The sequence below is a fragment of the Fusarium phalaenopsidis genome, assembly GCF_050370095.1.
Source record: "Fusarium phalaenopsidis strain FUZ10S chromosome Unknown contig_32332, whole genome shotgun sequence".
NCBI lineage: Eukaryota > Fungi > Ascomycota > Sordariomycetes > Hypocreales > Nectriaceae > Fusarium > Fusarium phalaenopsidis.
The window spans coordinates 3,520,363-3,532,530 of record NW_028145391.1 but is presented as its reverse complement, the minus strand read 5'-3'; the positions used below and the strand labels follow the sequence as shown (position 1 = coordinate 3,532,530).

The 12,168-nt window shown below is 49.0% G+C and overlaps 2 protein-coding genes across 2 annotated transcripts; one reads left to right on the top strand and one right to left on the bottom strand.

Annotated features, from left to right (window-relative positions):
* Positions 1–2,991: 2,991 nt before the first annotated feature.
* Positions 2,992–5,010, top strand: LRP88_14117 (uncharacterized protein; the record flags this gene model as incomplete). Its single annotated transcript, XM_083250467.1, has 2 exons — positions 2,992–4,096; positions 4,160–5,010. The coding sequence occupies 2 exons, from the start codon at positions 2,992–2,994 to the stop codon at positions 5,008–5,010; spliced, it is 1,956 nt and encodes a 651-aa protein (XP_083094801.1).
* A 413-nt stretch (positions 5,011–5,423) lies between these two features.
* Positions 5,424–6,430, bottom strand: LRP88_14116 (uncharacterized protein; the record flags this gene model as incomplete). Its single annotated transcript, XM_083250466.1, has 4 exons — positions 5,424–5,441; positions 5,698–6,125; positions 6,179–6,303; positions 6,360–6,430. 4 exons carry the CDS (start codon positions 6,428–6,430, stop codon positions 5,424–5,426), a joined length of 642 nt encoding a protein of 213 aa, XP_083094800.1.
* Positions 6,431–12,168: the final 5,738 nt, after the last annotated feature.

Here is a 12,168-nt window from a genome sequence, read left to right as displayed (position 1 = left end):
CCATCTGTTCGATGTAATTCTATGCTCCCAATATGGACGCTCCTGTCCCAGATAGGCCAGGGCACAAAGTGGTTCTGGTAAAATAGTTAATTAAGACTTGTTCCTTGAGCGACCCAGCAGGTCTCTAAGACTTACATCCTCGAAAGTGAAGGCTATAGTAGATGCGTCCTCGAATTTATAGAGGCCAATGATGATTTCCTCCAGAATTTTGCACGTAAAGCAACCGTCTCTTGCGGAGCGCACCAGGCTCGAGCAGCGATGGTTGTTGCTAGTATCATCGGGATGTAGGTATCTTGGGTTAAAATCACGGCATATGCTGTAATCAAGCCCGTCTCCTCCTGCCCAGTAGTCAGTGGGGTCGTCGCTCTCAAACCCATCTTGCGTTCGGGGCAAGTCTGGTGGAGTTGACATATTAGACAAATGAGTAGACATGAGGAGGGGTGAAATCTGTAAACGGTTTCTGAAAATACGCCCTAGAAGACGTTAACAAAGTGTCAAGTTGTGCAACCATGATGCTCGATTTTAGTCCTCAATTTAATGGGACGAGGGGTGCTGTGCTGACCCATGTGCTGTTGCCTAGAATCCTTAGCCAATGGGTAGTAAAACGTCTTACTCTTGGCATAATGACCTCACCTTTATCACTTATCTTGCCTCGTACCTATTTACTGGTATCTATCTACACAACAACGACCTTCCTAATGCCAACTAACACTAGCCTGTGGCATTGAGGCACATGAATGGAAATTAAGGCAGTAGGGCTTCTAATCCTGATCCGCCTAATATCCTGGCTTTGGGGCTATTCTGAGGGCGTATTGGACGACATAGTGAGCCATGCTCACGAGTCACAAGGGCAAATCAGGCTGTGGTTTCCAATCCCCTCATTCGCTCGAAAACCTGAGTTGCAACGCCACCGATGTCTTCCTGCAGGTGACTCCATTTTGGCTGAAACTCGAGGCCGCTAGGCACGTTGAACCGCGTCCTGCAACCGTCCTTGAGACACTCTCTCTTCATTGCAGGTGTGTGTAGGTTGCTGGCAAAGGGCAGGTGGAATGGATTGAGATCGATTGAAATGGATCCTGGATCGTTGGTGAATGCCTTAGTGGGTCAAGTACCTCTATGGAGAACACGCAGTTATGTAGGTTATATTTGATCCCAGTAGGCAGGCTACTGGAGAGGTGATAAGGCAACAGGGCGACCTATGCCACTTTGCATGGATGCAACCCTCATGCGTCATATCCCATACTCTCACAAGAACCAAATGCAGATTTTCAGGCATTCATGCACTCTTTGTGGTCTAATGCAGTCATTACAAGTTCGCTGCGCCCTCTGACTGGAAGCCTGAGATGCATCTAGGTTAGGTGCCCCTTCGCTGTTACAACACAACTCCCCGGTTCCCCGTGAAGGGTTACACGAGGCTGTAAATAATTCATAGAACCTGATGCGACAAAAGCCTCAACAGTCAATTAACATGGTGAGCTTGGTGGCGCTTCTAAAAGGAGCCATCAACTGATACGGAGAGCGATATGAGTCCTATCAAAAATTGCAAGCTGTCTGTCTTCGATGCAGTCGAGCTATGACGACCAAGTCAAAGGAGGTTCGACCACTGAAAAAATAGTTGAGGTATTGGTATGGTTAGTTCAGGAAGCAAGACAGAGACGGCGAGATTTCCAGCCCATTCGAATAAAGCGTCTCGAGACTGCTCTGGCACGTGTAGCTTTGGGCCTGAAAGTACCCTTAGTATGTGCTACAATCCAACAGTTAAAGATGCTAGTTGACGAGGATCTCAAATGGCATCAAGAGTGCGGAGCATTTTTAAATGAGAGAGTGGGCACGAGCGGTATGAAAGGGCCGCGTGGGGAGTTTTTGACACAGAAAGAGGCGGCCGCGGATCTCGACACAATAAATATTCTGATCGGTGAACAGAGGGGCATACAAGGACATCGCCACCTCGTCTCAGAAGATTAATGACTAAGCAGAAGGAATGACATTGTAGAGATCCTGAAGGATACTGTGAAAGCCCGAGCAGACTAAATCCAGGGAAAGAAAGAGTGAGAAGGTTATTTAGCTTCCATAGCATCATTCCCCGACCCCTACTTCTATTGATATTCACCTAGGCACCGCAGATAGCGTGTTTGGCAAGTTTGGGGTAAACATATTACAAATGAATATGGTGAACTTAAGGCGAAAATGAGATCCTAGTTTATGCCAGGTCTCTTTAATTCATCTGAGAGGAGTATTTACGTAGACTAGACCAATTAGAAAATAAGGCTATTACCATGATAGCATCAAAACACTACAAACCAGGCTTGACGGAGATCCAAGCTGCTATGGCAAATGTTGGAGTGACAATTATCTCCCGCAGTATGCCTGCCTAAGTACAACGTCCTCACAATGTATCGAGATGCTGCTTCGTTCATTGTTGGAACGAAATCTGCGCTTAGGGTAGTCCTGTGTCTTAACCGGGGCAAATATTTCCTTAGGCCCGGCACTTGCGACTCTGAGGCTCTTGAACACGGCATGTTTTGTAGCAAGTTGAGCCCTGGATTACACAGACGTGAGCCATCAGCCAGTCGCTCCCACATCCCTGATGCCTTCTTTCCAGCCGCAGTAAGCAAGCGGAGTTTTCCTGGGCATCTGACCAGTCAAGCCGGGTGCCCGACATGACCCCCTGTCGATTGCTGACGCACAAACACAATAAATCACACTTGAGGCGGCACAGTTCCGCTTGTGATTGGTCAACGAATACCCTGCTCTGCTCAGCCCCGTTCAGCTCACTGCGCGAACAGACGCCTAGGGGGCATTGGCCAACGGGACCGGCACCTGTAATTACAAAGGGGTGTGTAACATGGGTGAGACGAGGCGAAGTGGTGTTGGCCCTTCAACCTAAACATCCCCACCTCCAAGACTTTTCTGTCTTGGATACAACCTTTTTCTTCGTCACTGGAATGTCACTGTCGATGCCAAACCTTGGCTCTATCTAAGTTCTGAACTATGTCTTCTGAGACCGGCTCTCCGGCGCCGACTTCTTCAGGTAATGGCGACGACAACACTGAGCTCATCGTCGCCGTCGTAGCGTTGGTCATCTCGGTCCTCGCCTTCGTCATCGCCATCCTCCAAGCCCTCCAGCAGTACTTTGCTTCTGCCACGGGCTTCTCGTCATGCAGTCCAGCCGTGATAGGGAAATGGGCGAATTTTGCCCGCCGACAGATGCTCTGGACCGAATTTCGCTTCGAGGTCCAGTTCGAGGTCCCTGTCATATTTGTCGCGAGGCCCGAAAACCACAAAGGTCCCCTGGGTGACGACGAGCTCACCGATGACAAGGACAGAAAGATTATCCGCCTCGACGGCGGCGAGGATAACTTTCAGTACACGTCCAAGATGGAGGAATTTGACAAACAATTCAAGCAGAGCCAGCAGCAGGTGGTGCACACCGCCGACAACGAAAAGGCTACCTGGTACGCCCTCCTGATGGCCGTCTGCCGCATGGAAAAAGAATCACGGGACTGGCAAAAGTCCAAGCTGGAGGACTCGTACAACACGAATGGCCCAAGACTTCTCCGCAACAACTCGGCACCTCCCAAGGCCCCAGATCCGCGTCACTCTATGGTGGTCTGCATGCAGAGAAAGAGACGTACTTGGGACAGCATGCCCAATAACCTCTCAAAGCCTTATGCCACGACCACCATCTCTCACTTGGTTGAGATTGCTGCCATGCTGGGAATCTACTGGAGACAATTCGACCTCAACAACGATCAATATCGCGCGCAAGGAAACGGCTTCGTCATCTACGGCTCATACCTCGACGGCCTAGGAATCACGTTTACTTTTCAAAAGCAAGGACCAACATGGTTCAAGCAGAACCGCGTTATCCCCAACTACGACGTTAAGAAGTATTGCTTCGGTATTGCACCCACCATCTTCTTGGCACCTGACCAGGACAAGGTCTACGCCGATGAGCCCAAGGACGTTGGCAGTCTGCAACTAGGAAGCCTTTCAGAGATTGCGCACACTCTTGAAGTGTTTGGATGCGGTATCAACACTGTCAACTACTTCCGCAAGAACCTTGATCAAGCCCGTCATAGCCACATCTTCCCCAGTAAGTTTCTTCTACTAGAACAGGTTTAAATACCCAAACAGCCCAGTGCTAACTACAGTGCAGTTCCGTTCGAGATCCTGGGAATGATAGGAAAGACTCTCCACGTCCAAGACACCGTCTTCCGTATGCTTCCCAACCCGACTGTGTTCTACTGGGACCCCAACACTTTCTCCATGCCCACACTCATGGCCGAGTTTCTGGCTTCTCTGAGGGTTCTTCAAAGCGAGAAGCTCCTGAAGGACAGCAAGCAAGTTGCCGATATCCTCGACTGGGCCGACAGCCACGACAGCCACTTTACCAAGCTGCGAGCTTCCTCGTCGACGCTTGTCAGCATTAGTGAAGATATCAGCGGCGTGAACCTCGTCAATGAACTCAACCATCTTCGCACGGGTATCCAGCTTTGTGACAAGTTCTTTCAGCCGGCAACATTCTCCTTGGTTCGCAAGGTTTTGCGCATACACATCCAAGAGATCCTCAACATCCTCAACGAAAAGAAGGACACGACCACCAACACCAAGGACAATGCTAAGAAAGATGGCGGGGATGACGAGGATGGACCCATTACCATTGACGACATCGACTCCGCATTTGTCAACGAGAAGGAACCCCTCCTAATCCAGATGTACTTTGAAACCGTCCGTCAGAACGTGGCTCGTATCCTCACAGAGCAGGACGACAAGAGCAAGAAGAGACAGGCCAGACGGGCTAGAAGGGGCTCAATCAACTCAGGGAAAGCAGGAGAAGCTGGAATCAAACCACCGGAGCCGATCTCCGAGCTTCAGGTGAACGAGATTTGGTGCACGCTCGTGTTCCGCATGCTATGCTGGCTGCAGCTACACGAGTTCCACAAGATGGACATTCAGGTCAGCAAGAGTGATGCGTATGCGAGCCGTATTCCGGTGTACATAGTCTAGATACCATTTGGAATTAGTGTTTTGAAGCTGATTGGGTGCAAAGGGCCCTTCTTGCATGAATAATGAGTCTTGTTGAGACTCTTGTTGATAACACCCTGTGATACAGAAAAATAGGCTGTTAGGCCAACCAAAAGGCAGGGGCCCCCATGACGATTAGGGAGCCCAATTGGCTCTGTTTGCTGTACGACACACCCTGTATTTACCCTCACAAACCCCATGTTCCCTGTAGCCTCGTAGTTACTCTTGCCGACCTGATGATTCTGTTGCCTCAGCCAAGTTGGAGGGCCCCGGGCTCAAGTTCATCGTGTCTCTTTGGGGCTGTTCCTGGGTAAGATATGTGGGTATGACCCCCCGTAATGGTAGCTGGAGCTGGTTGGATAGGCTGTCTGGACTCTGGCAGCTCTGCCACATCTCTATGAATCGTCGGTACGCTGAGGGTATTAGTAACCGACAAGAAAGAAATTTGCCCGAAGGAGGGAGATTACCTGCACGTTCAGAAAACTGAATTGCCAAGTATCGTATGCTGTCTGTCGACTGTATCGGCAGTCGGGATTCCGAGGCTTCGCTACTGCTTCTTCTAGGCTGCAGCCGATTTGTCGTGATCGGGCGGCGACCGTTGTCACTATCTTGATGCAAATCTCTAAGCCGTAGCCGTTTTGCCCTGTCGTCTCTATGGCTGATCTCGACGTGAAAATCTCCCAGATTGTAGTCTCGATATTGGCGGTTGGCTTTATTCTGATGGATGCTGAGTGAGTAGAGGCCAGTAAACCGATCTCTCCATAGTTTGAGTCGTTGGACAGTTGCTACACCACTAATGTTGCCGAAACTGTCGGTGCGGCCGTGAGTGTTGGTCCAGACGACATCCGTGTCGTAGAAATCGACAAGGTCCTTTCGCCGTACATCTTCCTGAAACTTCATTGAGGACTCGACCGACGAAAACTCGTACTTCACGTTGATGGATTCGTCGTGGATGCAGACTCCCCCATCGTTGATGTGTCGAATACGGTGGGGCTCTTGGAATGTTAGATATCGCTCCATATCCACAGGCTCATTGTAAGGCCGATGGTGGGCATGGAGTGTATGTGGATGAACATCCGACGGGTCATTCGAAGGAACTACGGTTGTCAAGGTCAGCTAGTACCGGATGGTTTGAGAGAAATGATCTCACAGTAATGCTCGAGAATCTCGTTTTGATTTGCCCCTTGCCAGATGACTCGACGCTCGTTTGACTCCTGTACTCCCCAGGGGCCCAAGTGGACCACGCGTTCTCGGGGAGTGCCTTCGAATAGAGTTCTAAGATACCAGTATGAGAAGTTTTCAACAACGAGAAGAAGGAAAATAAATCATACATTGTTGCTTGGAAGTGGGGCAGACCACTATCATCAATCCCGAAGTAAAGGGGGTTGCCGTCGACGGGCATCGTGGGCGCGGAGAGTCGAGGTATTTCGAGGCCTACATCGGTGCGATAGAAGCTGATAGAAGAACCACTAGGTGTAGGGCGAGTACGGGGAAGCTTCCTTTCATTGAACTCAACGATAGCGGGTTCAATCGACGTGGATTCGGAGCAAATAGACTCAGGGTATACGAGGATATTTTCGAGGGGGGGAGAGAGATCCATAAGGCAGTCGATGTAGGTTGCCATGTCATCAAGAATGTCTTCCAAACTGCATGGTCCATTTTCGTCATCTGAAAGGCTCTCAGAGTCTTCTGTAGCGTTGGGTGTGCCAAGAATAGCTCTAGCCTCTTCTAGAAGTAGTCGAAGCTAGCAAGTGTCTGTAGCAATCACCTGGACCAAGTCGACATCGATAACTTTTCCAAGTTGATAAAGAGCCGAAAGAACAGTTTGATAAAGCTCAGAAGACGTAGGGAGGGCTTTATCCAGCTGACCGTTAGCAGCAGAGACGCCGTCTCCCCAAAGAAAGAATCGCTCTGATTCACTGCGTAGCCGTCGCGACTGCTCATCCGATGTGATCCTTTGGTATGAATTGACACATGAGTCCAAAATGGCGTTGAATAAGTCGCCAATCAGGGGATGGCCGGAAGGGTTTGGCCCCATGCTTGAGGCTGTCGCAAGGACACAGAAGGCTCTGGAGTGCTATGATTCACTTGAGAACTCTTTCTGTCATAGGACAAGGCTGATCCATTTTCCAGAGAGCTTCCCTTATGGAGTGAATATGCGGCTGCTGGTTTGCATGAACAGAGATCAAGTCCTATCACGCAACCCCCAGATGAAGGGCTGGGCACGTGAGGTGGGTGATTGGTCGCCTCACTCATAAACCCCTCACTTAGCATCAGCTGAAACACCACTGTAGACCTACAATTTAACCTCTCCAGGCCAATCGACGACAATGTTCCTATTGTTGCGGTCTCCAAGTTGACGAATATTACTGTTTCAGTCCTTGTTCATCATGGAGTTTATCGTTGGGACGGTCTTGGCTGGTGTCCCCATAGTCCTTGAGGCCTACGATCGATACTGGGACCTATCAAAGGGCTTCACCACATTCCGCCAATACTCGAAAGAACTGGTTAAACTGGACACAATTCTCAAGACACAAAAGACTCTTTTCAGAGGCAACATTATAAAACTGCTCACTGCCATCACGAACGATCCAGACAGAGCGCGCGGTTTACTATCGGAAAGGAGCCAGGAAACATGGCAGACGTTGCGGCTTGAGATTATCAACAGCGAGCAACGCCTCGAGTCACTCAGAGACACATTTAAATCCTGGAAGGCCACGCTTGATCAGGTTCTTTCATCCGTCACGGCCATATGCCTCGAGGTGGAGACCTTTCGAATAACGAACGCGGCGCCCGTTGACTCACTACCATCAAGAGAGACTCTGAATCAACTGCGGAAGCGATTCCGACTGTGTTGGAGGAAGGGCGAAGTTCAGGATTCCATCAAGGAGTTGCGGGACTTTACAGCCGACTTTAACGAATTGACGGCTCGGATTATCAGCGAGCTCAAGGAGATCCAGAGCATACAAGCCAAGGAACCCACGATACAACGAAGAGCAAGTCAGTCTGGGAACCTCGACAGGTATCGGCAAATCCAGTCAGCATCGCTTCGACTATACAACACCTTTGCTCAGAGATGGTCTTGCACATTACATCCCAGACACGCCGCAAGCATCTCTCTTGTTGATTTCGATAAGTCCGGAAAGTCAAAAGTCGCAAAGAACAGTATAAAATTCGACGTCGCCATCGCTTGCGAAGCTGGGTCTGCTGAAGCACCCGACTCGCTGGTCTGGTTGGAGGTCGAAACAGTCGACACAAAAACTTCAAAGGCTGTGAAAACGACCCAGTCCAAGACTATTGATGACGATTCCTGGGAAAACACTATACAAAGAATGACAGAGAGTGCTCAGCGGGTAGCCTCCGAGACATCTAGAAGCCTCGACATCGATAATTCAGCCAATAGTAGCCAGACAAGCAACTCAGATTCTGTCATCGATCTCGAGATGATCGAGGATCTCTGCCGGCTCTTTCAGATCCCAAGGCCGATATGTTCCCCTAGCTGCGTCGGCTACATAACATACGCCGGAACTCATCACTTCTATCTCCCGCCTCCAGAACGACAGCCACCAGGGCAACAAACATCCCTGGCAGAAATCATCACCTGGATATCTGAGGACGAGTTTACTCGTAGTCTTCCAAGAACCACCATGGTCCATCTTGCCGGCTCCCTGGCTACTGCTGTCTTGCAATATCACTCTACACCCTGGCTGCCTAAGACTTGGGAGAGCAGCCAGGTACTGTTTCGTGGATCTGGAGACCTACTGGAAGGCACCAGCTCCATCTCATCAATGAGTCCATACTTTCGAGTCGGCTTTTCCACAAACCCTGAAACCATAAGCAGAAAGGAATTGGACCGCAATCCTGCAGGTAGTCTTCCCGAGGCAAGCAACCGAAGTTTTCCAACACCAACACCCTCTTCGCTCGCTCGTAACGCGATTCTCTTCCGCCTGGGCATAATCCTCCTCGAGCTGGGATACAGTCAACCATGGCCACATCTTCGAAACCGGTTACTTTCAACCCTTCCCCCTCAACATCAAACCGACTACGATGCCGCCGAGAAGCTGGCTCAGACACCGCTCTTGCGAAATCGAATGGGTCCAAGGTTCTCAACTATAGTACGCAAGTGCTTAGGCTGTGACTTCGGGTTGGGAGAAAGTGACCTTGCCAGCGAAAAGTTGCAGGGAACGTTTCTTGTGGATGTGGTGGAGGCATTACAGGAGACGGAACGGGGCTTAAGGCAGCTGGAACTGCGGCTGGGGAGTGGGTTTTGTTAGCAGGAATGGACTCACGATTCTCACCGCCGTCATGTGTCAAATAGATTACTTCCTTGCTAATAAGAAGCTTTATTGTGACAAACGATGATCGCCTCCGGAGGAAGCAAATGACCTCCATGGTTTGGTAATACATAGCTTTTGTGGCTCTTTGGAAGATCTTCATTGTCGAGAATTGGAATAGCTATTAAGAAATCCCGGTCTTGGGTAGCAGGAAGCATGAAGAAAACTGTTCAGTCGAGTTTTCAGGTTATACAGCCATTCATACCCTCTTAGTTCAGTGGTCTAAGAATTAGTGACCTTGGTGTTTTTCTTTAGCTCAACGTCGCCTTTAATTAAAGGCTACTAAGTAGGAACTTTGGGACTGGTTATCGGATTACCTGTAGCCGCTTACATCCATGTGCCTAGCTGGCAAGTGTCAATTGTTTCTTGATCAGAGTTACGCAACAGCCATCTGATTTTGCTATAGGCTGAAAGTGCTACATCAGCAATGTCCCGAAGTTAATCGCGGCACGAATGCTCGTCAAATGAGCAGTAATGGTATTATTGAGCTACCCAAACCCTTTTGTCGGATGAGTGGGAACATGATCAGGTGCCCGACGTACTGGTGTTGAATGAGTGACACCTTGTGCCTCGTTTGATGATTCTATCTTCTTGACTCAACAATGCTCAATGACCATGGGGCAAGGGTCTCTCTGTCACGTCTACTATACATCTATATAAGGCTTTCTAGCACCTCTTCCGCTCCCCCGACTCTGCCCTTCATTCTCCACTCATCTTTCCCATCTAATAATTAGCTTGTGTCTTATATTAACATTCTCGCTCTCAACGCTCTTCAAGAGCTTCCAAAACCCATAGTGAATCCCACAATGAATTTCCACCTCGCAGCCAAAAACGTCTGGCTTGAAAATGACCACTATCTTAGAGCCTCTATCTCGCTTGATGGCAAATGGGAAGACGCGAGCCTCGACCTCGATCTCTATATCGGTAATAATAACGGAGCTCTTTCTTGGGGTGGCAGTAGTGAGTCTCTACCCCTTGCAGAATAGATGCTGTATGCTAACCTGTGAAACCCTCGCTTAGACTTCTCTCTCGAAGCCACCAACATCAGACTTGGCAAGGATCCTTACGGCGGGTGGTGCCCCGTGCTTTATGCAACGCTATCAGACTCTAAAGGAGTTACCAAAAGCTGTGGTATCTACCTAGGGCGTTGCATTGACATCGAGAATTCTAATATCTCTTGTGGTATGATTATTACTCAACACTGTATTTACATGACCTTGACTGAGTTTGGGCGCTGCAGATATCAGCAAAGCACACTTGACGGAGCCCGTGAGGAACCCCGACAAGGGAATCAACTACTTTATACTTCCATCGCAGTACCGCCGTGGTTACTAGTGACCTAGGTGCAAATACTTACTCCACGAAATGGTGCAGTCCGAGGACATATTTATGTCTTTCTTCCTGAGTCCGGCTTCGTCCCAGCCCGTTTGGCGATGAGGTTGATGCGTTATCCTACACAGGGCCAAGCCATTATCCTTTTACAGTTACCTCTATAGAAGACCGATGTCATCTATGGTTATGATATTCTATGCTCTGGAGGTTTGCTACTGTTCTGTCTTGATACCTATTTGATTGGTTCCTGTGGCCAAACAATCTCTAAAGACTAAAGCCTTGTAGCCTAGCTAGGTAGGGTTAACAAAGAGGAAGAAACGAGGGGGACCTACCATTTGAACATTTCATCCACACTTTTTCTTGTCCCTACTATTTTGCCGCTACAAAGAACAACTTCTCTATATCTATATATCTATGACGAGAGGAGAGTTTTCGTCTATCAAGATGGGATTTGGGAAACTACTCTAAAATGTAACTATGGATTCGCCTCGTTTCTTACAACTTCTTCTGCAGGATTAGTCCAACCCTTCCCACGACACCAGTGGCTCTCGGGAAGACATTCATTGTCATCCAAATGCCAAGGCATGTCCCTTCATGCCTCTCCGACAGCGTGGGCAAAGTCGCTCTGAAAGGTGGTGTACTAGGTGTCTTTGTACCATGAGGGTCACCAAAGTCGTATGTTTGCAAACTTTCACCTGCCGTGTAGCCGTTTGAGACATCTTGGAGGCTGAGCCTCCTGTTCTTGTTTGTGTGGAGCTGCTCCTCTGTTAGCTTCGTCAAGAATCAAATGATCAAACTCACTGTGACCCCTTTCACACTTTCTTTACTGAACTTCACGATGCTTCCAGAAGAAGTCATTTCCACACTCTCCGATCTTTTCAGAACGTCCATCCGAGTTATAAATTCCCCTTCTTCCAATTTCATCGAAAATCTGTTTCCCTCAATACCCCCAGCTTGTCTGAGGATCCGAAGGCTACCGTACTCGAATACGAGTCCCGAGAGTTTGCGGTCAATGAAAAAAGCGTGAATACCAGAAACTTGCAGCCAGTTTCCCTTGCTATCCTGAAACTGCCAGAATAGCTTACCCGGCATGTGGCTGTCGGTAATGTCGTGGAACATCAAAGAGGTTCCTGGACGAGGATGGGTGCGGGTATAGATGTAATCGCACTGGTGATCAAAGCTCCATGCAAGGCCACTCTGCGGAATTTTTAACGTCTTTCTGAAAGATGCAAGCTCAATTGATGGGTTCTCACCAATCTTTCGTAGGAGTTCTCAAGGAAAGAATACACAAGCATGTCATCTTTACCTCCGAAACGAAACGCAATTTCTTTACGCCCGAGAGTCACCTTGGAAATCTTGATCCCAGTGATCCTGCCGCTGTTGTCAAAATCGGCATTGTTCGGGTGGCTTTCCTGTGCTTGCCAGAAGGTAAAGCCGGTAATCCTTTCACCGCGCTCGACACATAAGCTGCGAA